At 54.7% G+C, this 25,864-nt stretch overlaps 1 protein-coding gene across 1 annotated transcript in view; it reads right to left on the reverse strand.

Moving 5' to 3' along the window:
* Positions 1 to 4,899: 4,899 nt before the first annotated feature.
* The window catches only part of IRAK2 (interleukin 1 receptor associated kinase 2), a gene marked incomplete at both ends in the record, with an annotated part of 44,870 nt that continues 23,905 nt past the window's right edge, over positions 4,900 to 25,864 (reverse strand). Inside the window, 11 exons of the mRNA XM_084247836.1 lie at positions 4,900 to 5,006; positions 6,537 to 6,822; positions 8,557 to 8,757; positions 10,330 to 10,392; positions 12,539 to 12,734; positions 14,028 to 14,137; positions 15,955 to 16,069; positions 18,685 to 18,746; positions 19,908 to 20,102; positions 21,538 to 21,634; positions 23,437 to 23,668. Coding sequence (XP_084103962.1) covers positions 4,900 to 5,006; positions 6,537 to 6,822; positions 8,557 to 8,757; positions 10,330 to 10,392; positions 12,539 to 12,734; positions 14,028 to 14,137; positions 15,955 to 16,069; positions 18,685 to 18,746; positions 19,908 to 20,102; positions 21,538 to 21,634; positions 23,437 to 23,668 — 1,664 coding nt within the window. The remainder of the gene's footprint in view (positions 5,007 to 6,536; positions 6,823 to 8,556; positions 8,758 to 10,329; positions 10,393 to 12,538; positions 12,735 to 14,027; positions 14,138 to 15,954; positions 16,070 to 18,684; positions 18,747 to 19,907; positions 20,103 to 21,537; positions 21,635 to 23,436; positions 23,669 to 25,864) is intronic.

The raw sequence follows: 25,864 nt of genomic DNA on the forward strand, positions 1-25,864 counted from the left end.
GGGCACCTGCGGACAGAGGCGATGGAGCGCCCGCGCGGGGCCCGGGGCCGGGGACCCGCGCGCCGCCGCCCGCCCGCCGGGGCCCCCGCCCGCCCGGCCGCCCCGCGCGCGCCCCGCGCCCTTCCGACGCCCCGGCGCCCGCCGGCCGCGCCCGGGCCCCACAGGCCTCCGCGGCGTCGCGGCCCCGCCCGCCGGGGCCCCGGCCGCCCCCCGCGCCCCGAGGCCGCGCGCCCAGAGCCGCCGCCCGGCCCGGCCGGAAGGGGCCCGGCCGCCGCCTCGGGACACCCCCGGCCGCCGCTCACCCTTCCGCGCCTGCAGCCGCGGCCCCGACGCCGCCCCGCGGCCGCCCGCGCCCCCCGCGCCCCCCGCGACGGCCCGCAGCTGCGGCCGCCCCGCGCGAGTCCCGCCCGGAACCAGCCCTGCGGCCTCAGCCCGGGAGCGGCGGGGCGGGGCCTGCGCCGAACGCCGCGCGCCCGTGGCGCCCACCCGCGGGGGGCGGGACGCCGAGCAAGACGGAGCTCGCCCGTTGGCCAGGCGGCCCGGAGGCGGGAACCTGCGCCTTAAGAAGCCCGCTCATTGGCCGGAAATGGGGAGGGGCGGGGCGAAGCCGCTCACGTGGTCCCGAAGAGCGCGAAGCCGAGGCGAGACCGCAGCGGCGCGGGTGCGCGCGCTCGCCGGCAGGGGGCGTCGCGGGCCCGGCTCCCCCGCCGCAGCGCTCCCGCCCCGACCGCGAGGAGCGCGCGCCGTCGCCTCAGCGCCTCCGAGCGGGAAACGGCCTCGGAGACCCAGTGACGCACCGGCGCGCGACGGCGCGCGCAGGGGAAGGGTCGGCCGCACGCGCAGACACGGGCTACGCCGACTACCGGCGGCCGACGGGCGGGGAACGGGAACTCGAAGACAAGGCGCAAACTTAGTGCGACTCAGGACGAAGGGCTGACGGCCTCACTGCTAAAATCTTACGCCCTAGGGCCTCCCTGGTGGCGCAGGCGGTGGAGCGCCGCGCGGTGAAGCTGTCCGCAGCCTCTGCAGCGCGGGTTCGATCCCCGCCGGCCTCGGAGCAACCCACATGGCGCGGCAGACCTCCCCTGTCTCCCCGCTGCTCCCCTCAGCAGTGTGCTTCAGTCAGTCTGCCGGTTCTGCTCCCCACTCTGTCTCTGGTGGGTCCTCTCACCCTCCCACATCTGGCCTGTACCCCGGTTCTTGTATAAATAAATAAATTTTAAAAATAAAATAAAATCTTACGCCCTGAGGTCATTCAGTATTACAAGGGGCAAAGGAACCCGGGGCAGGAACCCAGTTACAAAAGGCTCCGAAATAAATGAAAAAAATAACCCCAGCCCAGTCATTTTAAAAGGACAAATAAGGGGCCTCCCTGGTGGCACAGGGGTTAGGACCCAACCTATGAAGCTGTCCGCAGCCTCTGCAGCAGGGTTCGATTCCAGGCCAGGGAGCAACCCACATGGCGCAGCAGACCTCTCCTGACTCGCCTGCTGCTCCCCTCAGCAGTGTGTTTCAGTCAGTCTGCCTGTTCTGTTCCCCACTCTGTCTCTGGTGAATCCTCTCACCTCCCACACCTCTGACGTGTACCCCAGCTCTTGTATGCATAAATAAATAAATCTTTAAAAAAAAAAAGGACAAATAAAACAATCTTCACACATTAGATGGCGGTGACAGGAAAGCAGGGTGAATTGGCAGGCCTGGCAGGGAGAGACTCTCCCCCACAGCACTGATGGACCCCTAAACTGACACAACCTCCTGGGAGCCGCTGCTGTGGTGCGGGTAGAACCCCCCTCAGCAGCGGCAAGACCCGCTGGAGCTGGCTTGTGTATTTACAGAGTTGTGCAACCACCAGCATCACACTGGCATTAGAACGACTCCACCCAGAAAGAAATCTTGTGCCCATTACCAGTCCTGCCCTCCACAAACCACACTCACGCACACACACACCCTGGGTGGCCCTTAATCTAGATTGTTTCTGTACGTTTGCCAATTCTGGACATTTTATAAAATGGAGTCATCCAGTGTGACTGGATGAATAATCTTTAGCATAATCTTTTCAAGATTCACATATGTTGCAACACATAGCAAGTCCCTCATCCTTTTCTCTGGCTGAATAATATTCCGTGCTGGGGGGCTACCTTTTGCCCACCCATTCGGTTGTTGTCAGGTGCTTGGGTTACTTCTAACTCGGTGTTATTAGCAAAATGGTGAACACTGGTGTGCAAATTTTTAATGTGGACATTTCTCTTGGATAAAGACCTAGGAGTGGAATTTCAGGGCCATATGGAAGTCCTGTGCTTAACCTTTTGAAGACCTGCCAAACTGTCTTACAATCCCATGACCAGGTCTCCACACCCCTGCCTGCACCTGCTGTTGTCTTATCTATTCTCTCCATCCGAGCAGGTATGAACTATCTCATTATGGTTCGGATGTACATTACCCTAATGACTGATGATGTGGAGCAACAAGAAAAGAGTCTCCGGAAGGATCCCCCTCTGGAGAAAAGAAACGAAACACTGATTCCAGGGAGGAACGAGCTTCCTTTCCACCCTGTCATCTTCATACTGCTTGGATTTTCTTTCTTTTTTTTTTTTTTTTTTTTTGGTCATGTGCCTCTATTAACTTAAAAAAGATAGAGCTTCTCTGTGGGGATTCATGGAAAGATACTGCAGTGCTCGTGAACCCCTAGAATTCACATATGGAATTGTATGTGTATTTATATTTACTGCTTGCTGGGGGAGAAGGTCAATAGCTTTCATTACATCCTCTCAACTATATGAAACCCTAGTCCGGAAATGCAACTAAGTCTGCATAACCAGTGCCCTGTGGGGACCAGCCCTCTCCCTCAGATAGCCCTGAAAACACCCTACTCATGCTCATAAGGTACTTACCAGGCCAGGTCCTGTCTGGGGCACAGGACACGCTCTAGTTGAACCCTCGTAGCCACTGTTAGAGTGTAACCTCCATAAAAAGGGAGGTTCCATGTTCGCTGGCCCGCCTAACGAAGGGTGGAGCTGAGCGGCAGTCTTGGAGAGAAGACTGCAAAGGAGACTTGGAGCAGGCATAAGGAGCCAAGTCTTGTGAAGAAGGCGCATTACTTGATTCTCAGTTTCGGACTTGCACCGGGGTCTGGACGTGGAAGGAGAAACGTGGAGTCAAGACATGTAGACACTTGGAAGAGACGTGAGTGGGAGGCCTGCAGGGAGGCTGATGACCGCTGCTACCTTGATTTGTACTTTAATTTTGCTCCTTTCCAGACTTGTCTGGCTCCTGCTGCCCCTTTCTTGTGGTTCCCCTCCAGAAGGTGCCTCAGACCTGTGGCAGGCCTTGGGACCTCAGCAGCTGTTTGTGGCCATATCTGTTTGGGCATTTACCTATGAGGGGATGGGTAACTTGGGTGTTTTCTTGGGAAACTATTATCCTTTCTTCTCTCCCTATGCACGCTAATCCTGTTAAAGTCCTTTCACATAAGAGAATGCTTTGTCTTTATGCAGCGGATAGCAGTACCCATTTAGAGCATGGAGTTTGGGTGTCCCAGGATACCCCTCAGTTTGCACACTACCACCAGAGCTTAAGATGGGTGTCACTACAGATCTCTGTCCACCTGAGCTGAAGCCCCCAGACTGTTACAATCAGTGCAGAGCTGGGGGGTATGGGGGGTGCTTCTGGATGCTTTCTTTTACTCTTCCCATAGTGCAGATGAAGAAACAGGTTCAGAGTAACTCCCTCACCTGGCCCAAGATCACAGCACTGTCAATAGCCAATACCGAGAGGCTGGGTGTAATGACCAAGTCACCCCAAGACCCCCGCCCCTGGGATGTAGAGTACCTTCTTCAAACAAACCCACCTAGACACAAAACTAACTACAACATATCTGTTGACCAATTTATTTTTATTTTACAAGAAGTAGGAAAAAATCACCATAATCAGATTATCTAAAGTAGAACACAGTGCATTTAAAGTAACATGTTTCACAAAAAGATTTGCCACTTTTCAGAAATAGACCCGCGCAGAAATGTTAGGTTCATGGCAGAAACACACATTTAATGCCTTTTTAATTCTTTGATAAAACAGGACAAGTGCATTTTCAAAGTGCTCCTGTAGACGAGTCTCCGGCTCCTCCTAGGGGCCCAGAGCAGGCAAGTGAACAGGTGTACTTACTTACAAGGAAACAGACTCCAGAAATTAAATGACTGACTTAATTAGCAGCAGAATCAGACATGAAGCTAGTTCTCCTGACTCTTCCTCTAGCCATAAATAATACACATTCTCAAAATAAAAGCTCTATTAAAAATATTAGCGTTAGTGGGGCAAGGGATAAAGGTGCTATGAGGGCATTAAATAAATATTTAATTAAGAGAACTATTTATTAAGAGAAAGCAGAAAACCCACCGCGCCCTTTGTCAGGTGCCTGGCATTGGGCAATACCCGAGACCTGGGCAGGTGAGTCAAGAACTGCATCGAGACACACACTGAAAATCTTTCAGGTCACAAAAGTCTCCGGGTGTTGCTGGAAAGGTCTTCAATTGGGAAAGCGCTGTCGGCGTCCAGCTGGCTCTGCCAGCTGCCAAGGGGGTGAGTAGGTAATAGTGTCCACTGGGGTGGTCAAGGTCACAGGCGTCCCGCATCCTGGACCCACATCCCAGGGTTTACCGCTGCAGTCTCCTGGTACCCAGCTCTGACCGACGAATCAGAGGAGACACATAGATTGGTGGCTCCAAAAGCTGAGGTCCCGCTCCCCAGTTTCACATTGGTAATGTGGAGGAGGTGACATGACGCAAAAATCGTTTCTCTCGAGTTTGTGTTTCCTGGGAGATCCTGGATTCAGACTCAGATCTTCCTGTCCCTGGATGGCGGGCTTTGCAACTGAGGACAAGGGGTCTCAGCTGCGCACGGTCATCAGGGGCCGAAAAGCTCGATGCTGTCCAGCTTCTCCTCCTTGTAGAGCAGGATATTCTCCATCAGTTTCCTTTTGGCCTCATTGATCTCGATTTTCCATGAAGTCTCTGGAGTTGATGTTAACAGAAAGTTTAAAAAATAAAGCAACTGAACAAAAGGCATTTGAAAATGGAACGATTACTATGATTCTTAGAAATTTCTGGGTCAGCTTCTGAATCAGGTCCTGAGAGTTGTGAGCATTTCCTGGCTTCCGCCGCGGCGAGGGGCCTGCCACTGCCCACTTTCAGAGGAGGGGGCCTCCAGGCACCCCCCGTGGGAGGAGGAGGGGACAGGCTTGGTGAGAGCCAGAGAAGAGGACGCTGCCTTCAACTGGCCTTCTGGATTTTTATTCCAGAAGAAAGTCCTGTATTTGGACCTGGGAGGCCGCGCAGGGATCTTGAGAAGAGTGGGCGGGCACAGGGCTTATGCCGGGAAGTGAGGACAGGAGGCGGCCAGGGCAGAGCACTCCGGCCTCACTGGTCCCTGCACTAGATGCGGGGTCCACCCAGGGCTTCAAAGGAGGGGTGATGTGTTGTTTTTAAAAAACAACTTTCTCAGTGTAGGGTAAGGTAAAAAGTATCAGGCTTTTCTGCCCTCCCGCCCTCAGGACAGAGGATGGATCCTTGCGGTCCTGAATGCATGCTTGATGGCGGCACCTGGAGTGGGGTGTGGGCATCTGTAGATGGGATTCACCTGGGCTAGGACTGGGCTTATAAGGGCGGCGTCACGGGGACGCCAAGAGAAGCATAGACAAGAATGAATGGAGAGAGCAGAGAAGCAGAGAGAACGCAAGAGAAGGCCAGAGAGCCCAGAAAGAGTGAAGACTTGCTGGCCTCCCAGCACCCCAGCACCCCTGCCTGCCGTGTGCCTGGTAAATCCCAATAAAAGCCTGAAAAGCCACCGAGGGCTCCAGGACTCTCCCCTCCTTTACCCCGTCTGCTCGGGTCATAAAGATCCTGCTCCGTGTCATTCCCACCCCTACAGTCTGGCCTCCCTGGTGGCGCAAGGGGTTAAGCACTATGAAGCAATCCGCAGCCTCTGCAGCACAAATTCTATTCCTGGCCAGCCAGGGAGCAGCCCACATGGCGCAGCAGACCTCTCCTGTCTCACCCGCTGCTCCCCTCAGCAGTGTATTTCGTCAATCTGCCTGTTCTGCTCCCTGCTCTGTCTCTGGTGGATCCTCTCACCTCCTGCACCTCTGGCCTGTGCCCCAGTCTTGTATGTATGAATAAATATTTTTAAAAAAACTTTCTCTTGTGGCTGCCTGCAAGGACTGGAGAGGGGCAGCAGGGGTCAGTGAGGACACAGGGAGGCCATGCGGCCGTCCAGCAGGAGAGGACAGGAGCTGAGACGAGGGGAAGGGGACGAGGAGGCAGAGAAGCAGAGGCAGCCAGAGGTACTCAGGAGTCAAGGACAGCCTGGGTGAGGGACTGGACCCTGCGGTGGGGAGGGCGGTGTCCAGGAGGACCCAGGTGTCTCCTTGGGCAGTCTGGTGGCAGGTGACTGGCTGAACCACCAAGGGAACGGGGGAACGAGGAAGATGAAGGAACCGAGGACCAGCTGGGTTAAAGACACATGAATGACCACCGCACGCTTACCGTCCTGGGAAGGCTTCGCGCTGGCACAGGCCTCGGAGGAGGAGTCGGCCTCCACTCCCCCACCAGCCTGAAACCTCCCTTCTCCCGCCTCTGTTTCTCTCTCCTCTGTGCGGGGAGGAAGGGGGGCAGCCCCACATGAGGAGGCACCGAGGCTGGAAAGGTCCACGTCGTCCGTTTCTTCTGGGGTGTTGGAGGAAGAGCCGGTGCCCTCAGAGAGTTCACTACATGGGAGTGAGGCGGCCTGACCTCCGAGCTGCTCCTCCACGGTGGCCACCCAGCCACACACCTGGGGGACAGAGGGCGCATGAGCACTCACCAGGAACTCTGCTGAAAGCTACTCTCTCCCAGCCGGGCCCCCGGCCTCAGGAGAGGGACACGAGGCAGCAAATGCCTGTTTCTGGGTCTGGAAGACCAGCGGCCTTTCTTGGAAAAGAGCTAAATCTGCCCCACCCACCAGGGCCAGACAGGAGCTCGGTGGCCAGGTGGCCAGTCACAGGCCAGTCACAGTCCTGGGCTGGGGTTTTATCACCTACAGCTTATTGAGGAAAGACTGTTTTCCTTTGTACTAGCAGAGCCAGATACACCCCCCCCTAAAACACACACACACACAAAACCCACCTAAATAGGAGAAATGGAGGCCCCCATTCCCACACTGCTGGGTTAAAGAGAATAAACTAAACTTCCATCTCATTAAACCACTGCATTTTGGGGTCTCCTCACTGCAGCAGGCACCAGGACAAATGAGAACGGTTGCAGGGGTGAATGAACACTAAGTGGTTGAGGGAGAGATCGTTTTAGAACATAAATCTGATTACGTCCAGCCCCTGCTTAAAACCCCTACTGACTTCCCCAAATCCTCCCTGTGCCCGCAAAGCCTGCTCTTGGGCCGCTCCTTCCTCGCCAGCCTCGTCACCAGCCGCTCCAGCCCACGGACACCGAGTTCTGGCCGCTCTGACCTTCCTCGGGGCCTCGACCATGCCAGGCCGCTTCTCAACTGGGGCCTTTCGCATGAGCTGTTCCTTCCACTTGGGCTGCCCTCCGTCCGCTCACACATCACTTCCTCGTCCACGGACAGATGCCCCCGGCCCAGCAAACTCCGCTGAGTGAACCACCAGAGGCCGTGGCAACTCGGGGGCGGGGAGGGGGGAGCAGACCAGGCTGGCAGCAATGTCTCGGGGTTCCTGCCCCATCACAGTGCAAGATGGCAGACGTGGGCCAGAGGTGGGAGTCCGGGGGGCCCTGACAGACACTCTGTGGCCTCTCCTCCTCCTCCTCCTCCTCCCTGGGGGAGCTGGACGGCAGCAGGAGTGTCTGAGGATGTTGCTCAGCTAACCAACCCTTTCCTCTAAGGAAACACGGAGACCCCAGTGTGACTGTATGAGAAGTGAAAGGGGGTGTCTGGCTGGCGACACGGGTGGGGCACACAGCTCCCCCAGCCCCTCTTGCTGCCAGCAGGAAGCCTGAGGTATTCTCAAGAGCCCTCTCTGCAGGACACCACTTGAAAGTCACTCAGCCAGATGAGCTCTAAGAGCCCTCTCAGACATCCATTTTGTGCTTACAAAGACCTAACAGTGGCCCCCAAATTTATACCTGTTACCATGGAAACCCTCTCATCCCTAGGAAAAAGCTTTGTCCCCTGTGGTGGCTGCTTTCTTGGTGTCTGCCTAGCCCTCAACAAGAGAATGGGGGAACCAGCCAGCCGGCCCAGAGAGAGGAGGAAGAAAGAAGCAGAGACACAGAGGGCAAGGCTGTTAACACGCGAGGGTCTGGTCCTGCCCCCACCCGAGGCAGCAGCACCCACTCGCCCACAGCCCCTGAGACGCCCCATCCATCTCGTTCCCTTGCTAACGCGCCAATGATTCTGCTACTTGCAACCAGGCGCAGCCCTGGTTTATAACTCACACCTCAGGAATCTGGTCACCCCAGCTGTCACCCAGCGGGGGGAAGGCGGGGGCGGGGGAGTTGGCTCAGGTGAGGGCCAACTGGCCCGGCTGCCCGCGGGGAAGCTGAGCCGGCTCACCTCGGCCAGGCTGGTGTTGCGTCTCCGCAGGCAGAGGCAGGCGGCCGTGGCCAGGGCCTCCGCGCAGTCCTCCTGCAGGTGGCCTGCCCTCGTCTCCAGGTACCTGCGGCAGATCTCCTTGGCCACAGCCCTCTCCACGCCCGTCTTCCTGGAGCAGAGCGAGGTGCCGCCGCCGGGGATTTCACCCAGGAGTAAATCCTTCTGCAGGAGGAGAGTGGAAGCACCGTGTGGTGGCGGGAGGCGGCTCCACGCGAGCCCCACCACTCCAGGGCAACACCTGAGCCCCGAAACGCCTCAGAAAATCAACATGTAGGAAAATAAACACAAGGAGAAAGACCAGAGGGCAGGTCACCAAATATTAACAGGGGGATCTCCAAGCGTGGTTTCTGTTTTCCTTTTTATAGATTGCTGGATTTACCAAAGGTTCTACAAGGCTGCGTTGCATTTAAAATTAAGCAAGGGGGCCTCCTTGCTGGCCTAGGGGTTAAGTCTCAGAGCTATCTCTGCTGCAGCCTAAGTTCAATCCTGGCCAGGGAGCTGACCCACATGGTGCGGCAGACCTCTCCTGTCTCCCCGCCGCTCCCCTCAGTAGTGATTTCAGTAGATCTGCTCGTTCTGCTCCCCACTCTGTCTCTGGTGAATCCTTTCACCCCCGGCACTTCTGGCCTGCACCCCAGTTCTTCTACACAGAACTACATAAATAAAATTAGGACGAAAATTAAACATTTTGTGTTTGCATTTAACACTGGAGTTCCCGACGTTCTGCAGTATTTCCCACTTGTTAACTTCAGCCATCCGGATCCTGAGACAACGTGGTCTCTCCTTCTTGGTCATGTCCTCAGCCTCTCTGGCTTCTGGCTGTTGCGCCTCAGGGCTTTTGCACTTGCTGTTCCCTCTGACCTCCAAGTTTTACCACATATAGCTCAGGGCCCTGCGCACACATCACTTTTCCAAGGCGCCTTCCCTGCACTAAGCCTTCCCCCGTCTTCACTCTACCCTAACCTGAATGATACACGTTTTCATTTACTTGGACTATCATCTGTTCTAGATCCAGAAAGAAACCGCCATGAGGGTCAAAACTTTATCTTGCTTGCAACTGTATCCCCAGCACCAAGAACCAGTGCCTGGCAAGAAAAGTTAAGTAATAATAACAACAACGTTGATGACTGACATTTATTTAGCTCTTACTCTGGGCCAGGGGCTGAGTGGGGTGGAGTCCAGAGAACCTGGCCAAACTCCAGCTTCACCCTAGGAACGCTGAGGCCACAGGCAAGCCTCAGAGGCTTCCTCCTCCATCGATGGGCACATGACCCTACAGGCCTCATGGGGATTTGGAGATGATTTAAAGCGATAACATCTGTAAGAAGTGAAAACTGCACTCGGCGAACCATATACATTAACTCTACACCCTATATGTATATCGTCATTTCAAATATATATAATAGTTCTTGGAACCTACAAAATGGAATTATATGTTATTGTAGAAACCAGTTTAAAGGGGCTGAAGTTGACTTTTAGCAAGCGGAGGACAAAGTACTTGATTGCCCGAGGTGTGGAGAGAATGGGCTTCCTCTAAACATTCTAAATTCCATTATCATGAGAAAGTAACTGTTGACTGGTGGAGGTTGAAGCCACTTTGCACAGCTGCAAGTAAACCCAGGACTGAGGCCACTTTCACATCCATAAAATGGGAACCGTGAAGTCCCTGTTCTCTGGCCTCTGGCGCTCAGAGGCCCAGTGCACCACCCAGCCAGAAGTCACTGGGTCCCTTACCAGGTAGACTGGGCTTCGGCTGTTATCCATGGCAGGGATGCCCGTGAGGACCTCGGCCAGCACCTGGAGAGAATGCGCAGTTAGCAGGGCTCACACACTCAGGCAGGAGATTCTGGCCAAGAGAAGCTTCTCGGTAACTGGGCTGTGGGAATACCCCCAGCAGATGGGTAAAGGTTCCAGTTAATCGGCAGCAAGGCAGGGAGGACAGAAATCAAATGTGTGAGTTGCCATCAGTTACACACACACACACACACATACGTATTCACATACCTGTACACACATTTATACACATGAACACAGACCTACCATGTTTTCAAAAAGTTTTGTTTAAAAACCCATCAGAAATGGTAAGCTGGCACTGCTGTCAATCTCAGGAAGAAGGGGCCTCGTGTGCGACCACTTTTTCTGCACAGAAAGCCCTGGTGACATCCCCAGCAGGCTCACCCCCACAGGCCTTTGTGGTCATTTGCTCACTAACTCATCAGCCACGAAAGCTCCGTAGCCCAGGGCCAGCAGAAGCCACCGTACAATTCACCAGGAAACCTGCTTTGAGCAGTGATTCTGGGCAGAGCGAACAGCTTGGTGGCCGCGGGCCCTACCAGCGGACAGGGCTGGGTTCAAGTTCTGACTCTCCAGCACAGGTAACCTCTGGCCAGGTAAAGTCTGAATGTGGGGGCACTGGGTTGAACTCTGTCTCCCACAACCCTCTGGAAACAAGTCAGACAGGGTCACATGACCACCAGGGAATCCTCCAACCCTGGGGAAGAAGGTTCCCACACACCCAGAGCCCTGAGTGAATAACAGGTTGGCGGTGGCCAGCAAGAGGCAGCAGGGGAGCCCCTGCAGCAGGTGGACAGGATCCAGGCGACCTGCGCCTGGCAGGGAGGAGGAAGAACAGGGTGAGCCAGCATTTCCTCTGCATTTCCTCTGCCCGGCCACGCGGCAGGCTCTGCTATCCACAGCTGAGCTGGCCTTTGACAGAAATCCGCTTGCCTTTCTTAACCAACATTTCCTTCAGTGATCACAAAAAACCCTGAGAAATGCACCAAAGTCAACATCCTCAGGCAGTGGCGGGGGAAGGTGTGGAGGAAGCCAGGGCCCTGTGAGGGAGCGAGGGTCACTGAATGAACGAGGATGACAACTAGGGCTACATCAAGGGCTGAGCTAAAATGTCCAAAGTAAACAGAAATGGGGCAGGAGGGGCGGACAACAGCCACAGAAACAATCAATGGCCTTGACTTGGTGACAGGAGGGTGTGGCCTGGGGGCAGGAGGAGGGTGGGCTGAGGACAGCAGGTGGCCTGGAAGAGGGCTTGAGGACAGGTGGACAGACAGGAGGCGGTGGTTAGAGAGAAGAAGTGTCTCATTCCAGGCGCAGAGGAAGAGAGAGGCCACAGCTCCAAAGCAGCTGGTCAACCTCTGGGCAGCGGTCAACCAGAGAGGGTGGCATTTCTCAGCCAGCACTCCCCAGACTGGGTTCCACTGGCACGGATCATATTCCAAGAAAGCCAGGTTCCAGGGCGGACATACCATTTGCCCCTGAACACCCAATTACCAAATTAAAGGTGAAAGGTTCTGGCTAATCATGGGATAAAGAAATTGACTTGCCTTTCTTAACCCAGCATTTCTCAAATCTATTTGGAAAGCTTTGAGCATGTCAGACCTACAGAGAACCGAAGAGATGTACCTGGAGCCCACGAGCTCCTGGAGACGAGACTGTTCATCGCACTTACATTCCCCGTCCCCAGCACACAGTAGGCACACAGGGGTGGTGGCGAGGGGGGAGGTGGGTGGTGGGCGGATGGATGGTCAGGCAACAGGTGAACAGATGGACAAAGCGGATGGAGGAACGGACAAGGACAAGCCAACACCTGGACTGACAATTCGATGGGAAGGGGAAGTTGGGAGATGTCCCTGCAGGCCCTGGAATCCAGAGACTTGGATAAGAGCTGACAAGCTTTTCTGCAACAGACTAGACAGGAAACATTGCAGGCTTGTGGGCCATGCACAGTCTCTGTCACATCTTCATCTTTTTTTATATACAATTTTTATGAATGCAAACACCATTCAGTTTGCTGGCCCTTGCTGGCCTCTCCTGTCCTTTGGGGGGACACCCCTGAAAGCCTCGCTGTGCCCTGTGTTTGTGCGGGGAAGGGAAGAGGCAAATGGGTGCAGTCCCTCCCCACCCCAAGCAGAGAAGGAGCTCTTACTATCCCGCAGCTGAAGACGTCCACGCGCTTGGTCAGCTGCCCCACCCTGAGGAAATCTTCCGGCAGATACGCAACTGAGGCCTGGAAGAGGCGGGTCTTCATCGTTGTGCATTTTGACCCCTTGTTGACAGGACACAGGTGAGTCACGGGATGAGCCAGCTTGGGGATGAAGTTCTGGTCCAGCAAAACATTGGAGCTGTGGGGAGGGAAAGAGACCCCTTTCACTCTGAGCCACGTAAGAAGAGGCGGCCTTGGAGATGCAGCCGTGAAAACAATTCAGCCATGAGTATTGTGACCCCCTGCAGTGGGGGTCATGGAAGACCCTGGGCCTGGGGCTCCTGAGTCAGCCCTGACGGGACCCTGGAGTCCATCGCTGCAGCAACGGGGACACAGCTAAGATTAGCGCTGCTCCCAGGAAGTGGCGGGTGTGTGGCCAACATGGTGCCGCACCCCAGCTCCCGGTGGACCCATCAGTCCGCCGCAGAGGCGGTGTCAGTCCCATCCCTTTAGGGGCTGTCCCCACCCCAGCTCTGGCCAGCAACAGTCCAAACGCCAGCCTCCTGTGTGACCTGCCGCCTGGCTCCTGGGCCCCCTAAGCGAGGGCGGGACCTCTCGGAAGGTCCTCGAAAGAGAAAAGCCAAAACAAAATGTCACGACGTCAATAAAACACTCAATAGCCAACAAACCCAACACAGTACAGAAAGCGCACGCCACGTCCTGGGCCTACTAGCAGGAGAGGCTGAGGAAGTGACGCGGCCCCGCGGCCCGGCCCGGACGCTGCTGGCGGGCAGAGGCTTACTCCTGTCTGGGAAGGAAGGGGCAAGAGGCCGAGTGTGGGTCACCAGGCAAGTGCGCTACTGCCGGGCTAAAAGGAAGCAACAGAAAAACAGAGGCCAGGACGAGGCAGCGCGCAGGGCCAGGGCCAGGGCGACGTCTCACGCTCATTCCTTCCTGGCTCTCTCAGTTCTTTGTTCAGTCCAGCAAGGATTGGGGAGAGAACAGAGGACAGGGCTCCCACTGGGCAGGCTGGGAGAGAGTTGGGGGGAAGTTTGAGTTCTACGGCTTCACAGTCAAGCTGCCAGGGTTTCTGGGCTCCTCTGGACTGTCTCCCCCTGCTGCCAGACGGGGTCGGCCTGCTCTTGGGGGCCTGGGACTGGTGCCTTGGGGGCCTGGTGTGGGAAGCCTCTGGGATGAGTCCCTTTCATCACCAGACACGCAAGTAGGGATCTCAGAGAAGACCCTGAGCAAGGAGTTAAAAGCCCAAAGGGCTTGGGGGGCACAGCCTAAAGCTGTGGAGGGGAGCAACTTGCTTCAGGGGCGCAGAGCTGGTGTTGGGAAGACCCGGCAGATGGATGCCACCGCCATCAGAGACACGGCGCCTGGGGGCCAGCGGAGAAAGAAGCGTCCCAGGAGGAGAGCTGGGGAGGATGGCGAGAAGGGGTCAGAGGGAGAGCTGGGGGGTCTGGGCCCTTGGCAGGCCACCGCTCACCTCTTGACATTGCCGTGGATGATGTCCAGCCCGTGCAGGTGTGCCACAGCCTGAAGTAGGCCCGAGCAGATGTGCACCCGCTGGGGCCAGGGCAGGAGGTCTGCGTCACCCTGGGAGGGGGAAAGAAGGAGAAACAGTCACCCCAGGGCCTTTGTAAAGCCCAGAGGGCGAGGGCCCTGGGCTCCAGGCTCTCCTCCAGCCCCTCGAGTCCTCCCCACCAGGCTCAGCCACTCAATCCGCAGGCCAGGCAGCGGTTTTGACATCAGACAGGTTAGTGGAAATCCCAGCTCGGACGCTCGCAAGCTGTGTGACTCTGGGAAAGCATTTAGGGTCTCTGAGCCTGGTATAAATGGAGACACTGATGGCTTCAGGGTGGCTGAGAGGTTCAGGAGAGGACGGAGTGAGCCCAGCACTGTGGGCCACATAGTAGGTGCTCAGTGAACAGCACTGCTTGTATCTTGACAACTGCAGCTCTGGAATTTCTCACGAGGAGGGAGGCTAGCGGGAAAGGAGCTGGGGACCCTGTGTGGGCACATCCTCTGACCTTACACAGATTTTATGTGTGTGCAGGGGGTGCTACTCCAGAGCTGATGGGGATCATGGGGTGCTGCTGCTGCTGTTCTGATGGAACCCCCAGGCTAAGTCACCACTTATTTTCCAAGCTCCATATCCTCTAAGAACTGTAAGAACTGCCTTGCTTAATGGCTTTCTTCTCCAAAACTATGAACCTGGAGCCGCATGAACCCCAATAAATCTTAGTCCTGATATTTGTCAGCTGTGTTCCTCTGGCCATCACTTTGCCCTAAGAAGGCAGAGACCCAAACCCAAGAAGGGAAACCTCCAGGGCTGCGGGCCCAGGCACAAGCACAAAGCCTTGCTGAGCATCGCCAGGCTCAAGGTCACCCACAAGGCGCTGGCCCCTACAAGGGCAGCAGCAGTTCTATCCTGGGACAACTTTTCTCTCAGAAGATTTCATGCAAATGAGGTTTATTTTTATTTTTTTAAGATTTATTTTTATTTATTTATGCATATAAGAACTGGGTTGTAGGCCAGAGGTGTGGGAGGGGGTGGTGAGAGGATTCACCAGAGACAGAGTGGGGAGCAGAACAGGCAGATCCACTGAAATCCACTGCTGAGGGGAGCAGCAGGGAGCCAGGAGAGGTCTGCTGCGCCATGTGGGTAGCTGCCTGGCCGAGATCAAACTCATGCTGCAGTGTCTGGTGACAGCTTGATAGAGCTGAGACTTAACCTCTTGCGCCATCAGGGAGAACCCCTTGTTTATTTTTAAAGATGTAATTTTAATAGGTATTACTTAATCATGAGCAGTTACTACATTCCCACGGTATAAACAGCATTCAAAAGCTACTAAAGGGTAAAGGTAGTGAAAGTCCCCCATCCTGTGCCCAAGCCACCCAGCTCGCCTCCCCAGAGGCAGCCTGAAGTGCTGTTTCTTATGTTTCCAGAATGTTATATAAATACACACGCAGACAGGTATCTATGAGACTAGCGTTTCAAAATAAAAATCAGCCTTCACTTTCCATATTCCGTATCGCCCATGCTTTGCTTGTCCCCGTGCACCGCCGAGCGCCCCCAGAACAATGCTGGACAAAATTACTGCTGAGAGATGCCTGTGTCTTGCTCTAGACTCAAAGGAAATCCCTCGTCAATTAATTTTTATAGCTTTTTACCCAAACATGTTTAGCCAGATCTTAACCCTCCTGGAAGGGTCTCTCTGATCCCCATCCCTCTGGCGTCCCATGAGCCCTTAACCTCGATTTTCTTTTTTTTTTTTTTCTTTCCGAGAACAGAAAGGGCAGATTGGTCGAGAAACACTGCTAAGCGAGGCAGTGGGCGAGACAGGAGAGGTCTGCTGCGCCAACCAATCCTCACATCTCTAACTGTCCTCTGAGCACAACCAGCCCCTTACCTGGCCCTGGAGTCTGTCCTGTAAAGAGCCGTTGGCCATGTAGGGGTAGATCAAGCTGTAGAACTGTTGTCCGGTGCAGAAGCCCAGCAGAGGTAGGACATTGGGGTGGCGGCATCTGAAAGGCATCCGTGCAAGGAGTGAGGAGTCAGCATAACCCAAGACTGCTCTGCTGCACGGCCACACCCCCATCTCTCCCCTGCACCCCCGCGCTCCCGCCCCCCAGCCCCTCAGTAACCTCCCAGGCACCAGCTGCTCTGAGGCAGAAAGATGAAAGCTGCCTGCCTCCCAGGAATGGACATTACCCAGCCACGCTGCCCAGTAGCATGAAACCTGGACCGCCGTTTCCCCGGAACAGCGGCCCCCAGGGGCAGGCATGGCCAGTGGTCACCAGCAAGCTGAGGTGAAGCCCAGGACTGGGGTTCTCCCCTGAAATCCTCTCCCACTGGGCTCTGAGTCCCCACCTCTCTGGCCTCTCTCTGGGCCTCCTGCACCAAGAGCCTCCGCCTTGGCCTTCCTCTGGGACCCAAGGCCCCCCCAGCAGGGCTCATCCTACTCCTTTATGCATTTCTCAACCTGGCACCTCCCACCTCCACAAGGAACACCCCAAACCTCTCCAGGCCCAGCTCAAGCTCCAGCCCTGAATATCTACCTGTTTCTTGACACCCAGTTGAACGTCCTGACTCAGCAAGTCCAAACCTCTCCGCCCACTGGAGCCCTAGGAACCGCCCACCCGCCCCTGGAATTCAGCGACGGGCTTGCCTGGGACAGCAGCCAAGCACACACCCAGGCCACCCTGCTTCCCGCTATTTACACTAATCATTATTCTCATCCCTCTCCCCACTGAACCGTAAACTCCCCGGGCAGGGCTGTGTCTCCGTGTGTGCACCCCCTGGAGCCAAGAACATATTTCAAGGAATGGAGATGTGACTTCCGGCTCCAGGAAGGCGAAAGCCGAGGGGTTTGTGTGCACATGTGTGAGTGTGTGCATTCACACATGTGTATGAAGAGATAAAGGATTAAAGAAAATACATGGAAATATTAATAAAATAGCGGCTATTGATAGTTATGATGGAAAGCAGGTGATTTCTATTGTTTTATTTATGGCTTTCATTACTTCTTAAAATATTCTACAATAATCACGCACGGCCTGCCCCAGGCTGCACGTGGGCAGGAGAGACACAGCCACGACTGCCAAGGATGCACGACAGCCAGAGCCCAGTGCCTGGCAGCTGCCGACACACACCTGCCGCCTTCTAGTCCATCGACAGGACAAACCCTCCCGCACTTCCGCAGCCCCACCCGGCTCCGTGACCTGGAGCCTCACTGCGCGGCTCCAACCTCCGTTTCCTCATCTGTTCAATGAGCAGGTTTGAGGACACCCTCTGGAGACCCTTAGTGTTCAAGACCAGGGCTCAGAAGCTTTCTCTGAAAAGAGCTAGAGAATAAATATTTTATTTTTTTAAGAAGTGGCATCTGAATTTTTTAAGAGATTTTATTTATTTATTTTTGCTTAGAACTGGGGTGTAGGCCAGAGGTGCGGGGGGTGAGAGGACTCACCAGAGACAGAGTGTGGAGAAGAGCAGGTGGATCCACTGAAACACACTGCTGAGGGGAGCAGCGGGGAGACAGGAGAGGTCTGCTGTGCCATGTGGGTTGCTCCCTGGCCGGGGATTGAACTCAGGCCATAGAGGTGAGAACTCTGAGACTTAACCCGTCGGCCACCAGGGAGGCCCTGAGAGTAAATTTTTTAGACTCCGTAGGCCCCACAGCAGCCATAGCAAGAAAGGGTGAGCCTGGCTCCCACCCACAAACATTTATTAGGGACACTGACATTTGAATCTCCTATACTTTCCATGTGTCATAAAATATTCTTGTTTCAACCAATTAAAAATTAGAAATCATTCTTAAGTGGGGACAGATTTAGCCTCCAGATTGTCAGGCGCCAGCTCCAGGTCTAGACAGCTGCAATTCTAAGAAGGATTCACCATTAGAATTGGAACCAGTGTCTGCCCATCTCAAAAACCTGGGATGAAGACCGATACCTTGCCCTTGGAAGCTGGGCATTGGGCCAAGCAAGCCATGGATCTTTCATAATTCTAATCTATGCAGGACGTCCCTGCCAGGCCCCCCATCACCACCCTTTCGGGGGCCCACGAAGCACATTCACTTCTTTTCAAATCAGAAGGACAATGAACTTTCAGAAGAACATCTGCAGAGAATGATTTCATTTTTAACCGAGCTTGGATTACGATCCATTGCTGAACCAGATGCGATTGTGAAAACACATTCTGATTTTTTTTTATTCTAAATTTTTTCAGTGAAGGAAAAGAACCCCGGGGGCAAAGACCTACCGAATCAGGGGTGGCCCTGGACCCAAATCACTCAGGACTCAGGAGGACCCTGACTACGTGGGTCGAAACAGGTTGGAAGGGCAGCAAACAAACAGAAAAAGCAGGGAGTCTGGAGCTACAGCAACCTAGGTTCAAATTCCAGCTCTGTCACTTCCTACTAGCCGTGTGATTTTGAGCAAGATGCTTAGCCTCTGTGTGGCTCAATTTACCCATCTATAAAATGTGATTATAGTGGCTACGTTACAGGGGTCTTGTGAAGATTGCATGAGTTTATACATACAAACAAAGTGCTTAAAACATGCCTGGCACATGGGAAGCACTGTATCAGCGCTACCAGTCGTGATTATTATGCAAAGCATTTTCCAATCAGGAGGCTTACCTACGACAAAGTTGTACCTCTGCCTGGAAGAATTTCGTCAATGATCCTGGACCTGAGGTCATCTGTGGAAAAAGATACTGAAAGATGAAAATCCAGCCGCAGAGACAGCAGAGATAAAAGAAATTTCAAGCAATAGGATGAGTTGTCCAAAGTCCTGTGTGAACAGGTGGACCGAACTTGGCCCAGCATGCTGACCATGAGGCGCCATGACAGACAAAGAGCGTTGGATTGATGATTATCTGACATTTTCAGCAAGGAGAGGCCAAGAGCCAATTTGCAAGTTGAAGTGTGACATGTCTGCACATGCCCAGCCTGGCCCAGCCTGGCCCAGCCAGAACAGGCTGTCCTCCACCTAACCTCACCGACCAGCCCTTTAAATACCTCCTAGGGCCTCCCTGGTGGCGCAGGGGTTAAGTCTCAGTGCTATCAAGCTATCTCTGTGGCCACAGAGATAATAATAATTGAGGGCCTCCCTGGTGGTGTAGAGGTTAAGTCTGAGAACTATCATGCTATCACCCCTGAGGCCTGAGTTCCATCTCCAGCCAGGGAGCAACACACATGGCGCAGCAGACCTCTCCTGTCTCCCCGCTGCTCCCCTCAGCAGTGTATTTCAGTAGATCTGCCTGTTCTGCTCCCCACTGTCTCCTGTGAATCCTCTCACCACCCCCACCTCTGGCCTGTACCCCAGCTCTTACATGCATAAATAAATAAATAAAAATCTTTATTATTTTTAAAGATTTATTTTTTATTTATACAATAGCTGGGGTACAGAGCCGCTGGAAGGTGAGAGGATTCACCAGAGACAGAGTGGGGAGCAGAACAGACAGACTGACTGAAATACACTGCTGAGGGGAGCAGCGGACGCAACAGGAGAGGTCTGCTGCACCATGTGGGCAGCTCCCTGGCCGGTCGGGAATTGAACCCACGCTTGGAGGTTGCGGACAGCTTCACAGCACTGCACTCAACCTGCTGTGCCACCGGGGAGGCCCAATAAAAATAGATCTTTAAAAATAAATAAAAAAACATCTTCTAACTTCCTCCGAGGATCGGCTATAGTTTCTTTGCTGCACCAGCTCCCTCATGCATGAGTCTCTGATAAAGCCCTGCCTGGCTCAGCTACACTGAGCACTCTCTGGCAAGATCTTTCCCCAGAGGGCAAAGGACCCACTCTTTTGGGTCAGGGCCTGGAATGCTCCCACCCTTATCAGCCAGGCAGCACTCACCTCATGAAGCTTCTTGAAGATCAAGGGCGTGCCAAGCCTCTGCCCTCTGTAGACGTCAGCAAAGGCCCCCTCATGGATTTTGTGGTTTTGGTTGAAGTTATTGGTTGCTTGGACCACATCTGCTTCTCTCCAGGAGAGACTGTCCTCAGACAGGCTCAAAAGTGTTTCCGGCTGAGGCCAGAAGGCGCTGACGTTCTGGGGATTCCAGAGAAGACACGGAGATTTAGATGGAACCAAAACGGAAAATACCATCCTCCTTCCTACCTCGAGGACCTGAGAACACCAGAGCTGAGGGGTCGCAGGGGCCACCTCGTCCGGCGAGGAGGAGTGGAAGCATGAACGGGCCCAGCTTCTCCCCGTCACCTCTGCCCTGCGCTGTGACTTTGAACAAGCGACTTCTCGCCTGCCTTCCCTTCCTCATCAGCAAAGATGATAACAAGGGCGCCTTAGAGGCTAATTTTGAAGATAAACTAAAATGGGAGTGTTCCTTAAAAAATGCAAATGAGTCCCTTCTTTTTTCTTTTCAGTCTACCACAGTGGTCAAAGAGCTGAGGTGAGGCCACACAGCTGGACAGCGGCCAGGCCCGGGGCCTGTGTGCGGCAGACACCTGGGAAGCAGGTGCGGAGACACGGAGCAGGTGCGGAGACACGGAGCCGCGCCGGGGAGGTCTGTGAGAAGCAGTCTGCTTCCATCGCCTCCCTTCTTAAAAGTGAGCACACTGAGATCGAAATGTTTTCAAGTTCTATGTGCTCTTATAAACCGTCTTAGAAAATGAGGGCGAGTCGGAGGGTACCCACAAACCCACTCCCCACTGACCTGCTATTAAACTGAGGGTGCCTCTTGCAATGAGACACATACTTTTTTTAAAAATTAGTATCAGGCCTCACATATACTTCTGATTCTGGTGTTTCCACTCAACATCATACCATAGCATCCTCCTGAGGTATTTGATGGTCTTTAGAACGATTAGCTAATGAAAACAAACCCTGCTGAATGAATGCGTCTCCCTGACGGAAGGCCCCCCCACCCGTGGAGGATGTCCCTGCCAGGCCCCCCATCACCACCCTTTCGGGGGCCCACGAAGCACATTCACTTCTTTTCAAATCAGAAGGACAATGAACTTTCAGAAGAACATCTGCAGAGAATGATTTCATTTTTAACCGAGCTTGGATTACGATCCATTGCTGAACCAGATGTGATTGTGAAAACACATTCTGATTTTTTTTTATTCTAAATTTTGTCAGTGAAGGAAAAGAACCCCGGGGGCAAAGACCTACCGAATCAGGGGTGGCCCTGGACCCAAATCACTCAGGACTCAGGAGGACCCTGACTACGTGGGTCGAAACAGGCTGGAAGGGCAGCAATTTGTACGTGAACACTGCCACCCCCAGTGTAATTTGGGGGCAGAAGATGCCAATTACTGACTCTCATCAAGACACAAATGACACAAGAGCTCCCTGAGAAGGAGCTTCACTGCACCCCGCCCCGGCCTCCCACACAGCCCGCGCTCAGCCGCTCAGGGGACTCCCACAGGTCCCCTTCCCCGCCTCACTCACGCCCCGTCCCGCTCAAGGAATAAGCACATTGCATTTCTGAGAGAGCTTCAAGCTGGGGGAGCTCGGGGGTTACCTTTGGATTAGATGGAGGGGTTTTTAAGGACCGCGGGCCATCTTCACAAGGAGGCAGGAGGTTGGCTCTGGCTGGCTCCAGCCCTGGAAAGGGGGGGCTGCAATCAGGCCGGGCCTGGTGGAGACGGTGAGGATGCCCCGTCCCCAGCTCCTCTCCAACACTTACCGTCCACCATGCCCTGTCCCGGCCCAGCCCCCACTCCCCCTCACCCATACCCCATGGAGGCCCACCACAGGCCACAGGTCCCAGGTAAGATCCCCATTTGACAGGTGGCGAGACAGAGGCACTGGAGGTGGCCGCTTGTCCAGAATGTGGCTGAGATCCCGGTGACTTCTAACCCCTCATGCAAGGAGCAGAGAAGGACACAGAGGGGGCGAGCTACCAAGCCTGCCTTCCAGAAGCTTCCACAGTGGACAGTAACAACCAGCCTCTGAGGTCAGGGACAGGAGGGACAGGCCATAGCAGGCTGGGCCATCAAGGAGGGTTCCATAGAGGAAGGTGCATTTGGCCTGAAAGACGGGAGCTGTTTGGACAGAAGGGTCTGAGGCTGGAGAGCACCATGGCTGCAGGGCTGGCCCGGGCAGGGGCGGGCAGCAGGAGGCCCAGTCGCAGCCGGGACACAGGAACATGTGCCTGACGCCACGGGGCTTGCAGCGACCTCAGGAGACAGGGTTGTCTCTCCATCCTCATCTCCTCACAGCAGGAGAGACGGCGGCACAGAGGAAGTAACCATCCTAAGAGGGGCCTCCCTGCTGGCACAGAGGTGAAAGACAGTGCTTTCAAGCTACTGCTAGCCACTGCAGCACGAGTTCAATCCCCAGCCGACCAGGGAGCTACCCACATGGCACAGCAGACCTCTCCTGTCTTGTCCGCTGCTCCCCTCAGCAGTGTACTTCAGTGGATCTGGCTGTTCTGCTCCCCACTCTTTTGAGTGAATCCTCTCACCCCCACACCTCTGGCCTGTACCCCAGCTTTTGTATGCATAAATAAATAAATCTTTAAAAAAAAAAAAAGTAACCATCCCAAGAGCACAGGGTTGTGGCTCCCGAGTCTGTGCTTGTAACCCCTTGGGGGATGAAGAAGTTCAGGAGAGAGAAGGCTGGAAGAGGAGACAGGGCCAGGGGGTGCAGAGCGTGGCGCTTCCTCCCCAGGTACACGAAGATTCATTGCAGGCTACTGGACCTCCAATGGGGACAGCACAGACGCCAGGGCCAGTCCCCACGCAAGCAGGCCTTGGCCAAAGGCCAGAGGTGGCACATGTTGGCGCCAGGACACACCTGAGCGACCTATGGCTGGAAGGGCTTCTGAGAAAGGAGGCCCTTCCACGGGACGCGGTCTCGCCTCCAGGGTTGCTGCCACCCCCCTCTCCTCCAGGATTTCTGATTTACATCAAGGAAGGAGGGATGAGTCTGAAACCTGGTCGTAAAAAAACTCTCAAAGGCTGAACCCAGCAGCTTGAGGAAGCTTGCCACGGCCTCGCTAAACTGACCCAGGCAGCTGACAAAACGTGGCGACCCGGGGCGGCCCAGCCTGCTGCCTCTGGGTCTCTGGCAGCCTTGGAAGGCGTTGCAGAGCCGGCAGCACCCCGGCCTCCCAGCTGCACTGGCCCTCGGCTCCCCAGGCACGCAGACTTATGCAGGCCTCAGGCCTTGGCCGGCACACAGCAGCTCTGCCTCGCCTGAAGGCTCCAGCCTCCGAGGCCTCCACCCCCGCCCTGCCTCTCCTTGGCGTGCCCCCCAACGCGGTCACATTGTCCCATCTCCTCGTTCTTGGCCACATCTCTGTGCCCTTTGCTGTGAGTCTTCAAATTTCCCTTCCCAACCCCTTTCAGTCCACATCTTCTTGCGGGTAGCCATGGAGTCCCTAGTTTCAGGTGCCAGCCAAGTTCTCACGTCTCACCCGACTCTCTCTTGCTTCTTTCCCACCAGCAGCGGGCTTCCCTCAGCCATGATCTCGGGCCTGGCGCGATGCTTGGGGGCTGCCAGGGAGACCGCACCGCAGTCTCGGGGCGGAGGGATCACCTCAGTCAGCTCGTGCCAGATGAGGCTACTAATGTTGGCGGAGTGGCGAGCATGCTTAGCCCTGTGGTTTTGGCTCCAGGGCTGCTGGGATTTGAGCCAACACCACAAGGCTGTTAAGTCAGACAGAAACAAGTAGCCCTTGCTCAAGACTTTGCATTCTTGTTCTTTAGATCCCAGTTCCAGGGGTCTGCAGACGTTGTTTAAAAATAGCCTTATGCTTTCTAGAATGGTCTATGACCAGGCTCCCCTCCAGGGACACTATTAAGAAGCAAATTCATTATGTGGGAAACAAAGAGCCTTCTCGCAAGTGAGATTAAATGCATCTTATTTTCAGACAACCTACAAGACCAGTTTTGCTCAAAAAACAGTGCCTCCCCTCCAAATAAATCAAGGCCCAAGCCCATGACAAGCTCGAGATGACATTAATCCCACGAGTCTGTGCTGTGCCGTGTGGGTGAAAAGCAGCCAGTTCTGAGGACAGGGGACAGATGCAAAGCAATGGCCCAACTTGTTAACATCCTTCCATTTCTAAACCTTCCCTGAAAGTCAGAGACGGGGTCACACCCTCCTCACGGAGGCTCCGTACACACACCCCCACCTGCACCCACGCGTCCACCAGTTAAAGACTGGCAGCTTCGGCGTGAGCGAGGACGTGCCCCTCCCTCCCGCACCCTGTCCCGGAAGCCCTATTCTCTGGTCCCTTCACGACACGACTTCATGTCACCTTTGAGGGGTCTTGTCTTCTGCTTTGGGGAAGCTGGTTTCCTGCAAGCGCTGATCCCTGACAACACCAACACCGGTGGTGAGGGTGCTTCTAGGACCTTCGCCCTCGGGGTCTGAAGCAGGGACATTTCCACCAGGGAGCAGCGAGTCACCAGAGTCACCCTCTGTCCTCGTGAGCCTCTTCGCTCCACCTGCCTGACCTTGCAGACGTCCGAGAACACCTCAGCCTGGCTAAGGAGGTGCCATGACAATCATGGTGGCGGCTAGGGGGAGATGGCCTCACCCTGGCTTCGTAAGTGCTCGCAGTGGGATGTGTCAGAGAAGGACTGGTCTACACAAATGTCATTTCCTGCAGAAATCTTCCTAGAAAGTCTGCCTTCCCAATCAGACCCTCCCGTCTGGGAAGCGGAACCTCGAGTGCGGTTTCTGTCTCCTGCACTAGGGCTGCAGGGGCCTGCCGTACAGCTTCCCCATCACCCTTCTTGACATCAGACAGAAGCGGGCCCAAGTCTTGGCTCCATCACTACAAAGGTCTGACCCTGGGCCACGTGCCTCATTTCTCTGAGCTTCCACCTGCGTAAACAGAGCAGTAACAACGCATGCCTCAGGGCTGGTGTCCAGATTAAGACAGTCACGACACAAAGATCAGCCTCTGGCATACACACAGGTACCGAGGCTGGTAAAACTGGAGAGTTAAGAGGGCAGTCGACGTGGCTTCGCGACACTAATCTATGTGACATTCGAGACGGCACAGTGGAAACAGCAGTGTGAGCCCAACAGCACCCGGACGCTGCATCATTGGTTCTAATGCGGCATAACTTGAAAATTTCAGCGCCTAATTAAGCTTATCCAAGGCAGTGATTTATACAATAAAAGAACAGAAATACTGAATTTCATTTTATTGACATTAAAAAGATGAAATGAAAAAAGAAGTAACTTAAACTGGAAAGGGCCATTTCAAAATCAGTCCGAGTTAGCTAATGGAGTGGGTGGGAAAAACCAAACTCTCATACCAAGTCACTAAGTCTTCCACCACCGCCCTGCTTTTTTCTAACTTCTTGTTCCGATTTCATCAAAACATTCCTTTCACCGCACTCTAAGGACCCGTGTTTAGCTCAGCGCCACCTTCTTACACAGATCAACAACCGCCCCGTGTGTGAAGACACTTGAGGACCAAGGAACACGTTTCTATACTTTACCAAAAAAGAAGGATGGGCCTCCCCGGTGGTGCAGGGGATTGAACGTAGCACTGTGGAGCTGTCCACAGCCCCTGCAGCACGGGTTTGATTCCCGGCTGGCCAGGGAGATACCCACATGGCGTTGCAGACCTCTCCTGTCGCGCCCACTGCTCCCCTCAGCAGTGTCTTTGGTCTGTCTGCCTGTTCCGCTCCCCACTCTGTCTCTGGTGAATCCTCTCACCCTCCCGCGCCTCTGGTCTGTACCCCAGTTCTTGTATAAAAAGTAAATAAATCTTTAAAAAAAAAAGGGGGGGGGAGCCGGCGACAAGGTGCTGGACCAACACAGGCGCTGGACTGGCTGACGTGCGGCAGTTTGGAGTGCCCCATCTGTGCCCACCACCTTTC

Source organism: Talpa europaea, assembly GCF_964194135.1.
Source record: "Talpa europaea genome assembly, chromosome: 11".
Taxonomy (NCBI): domain Eukaryota; kingdom Metazoa; phylum Chordata; class Mammalia; order Eulipotyphla; family Talpidae; genus Talpa; species Talpa europaea.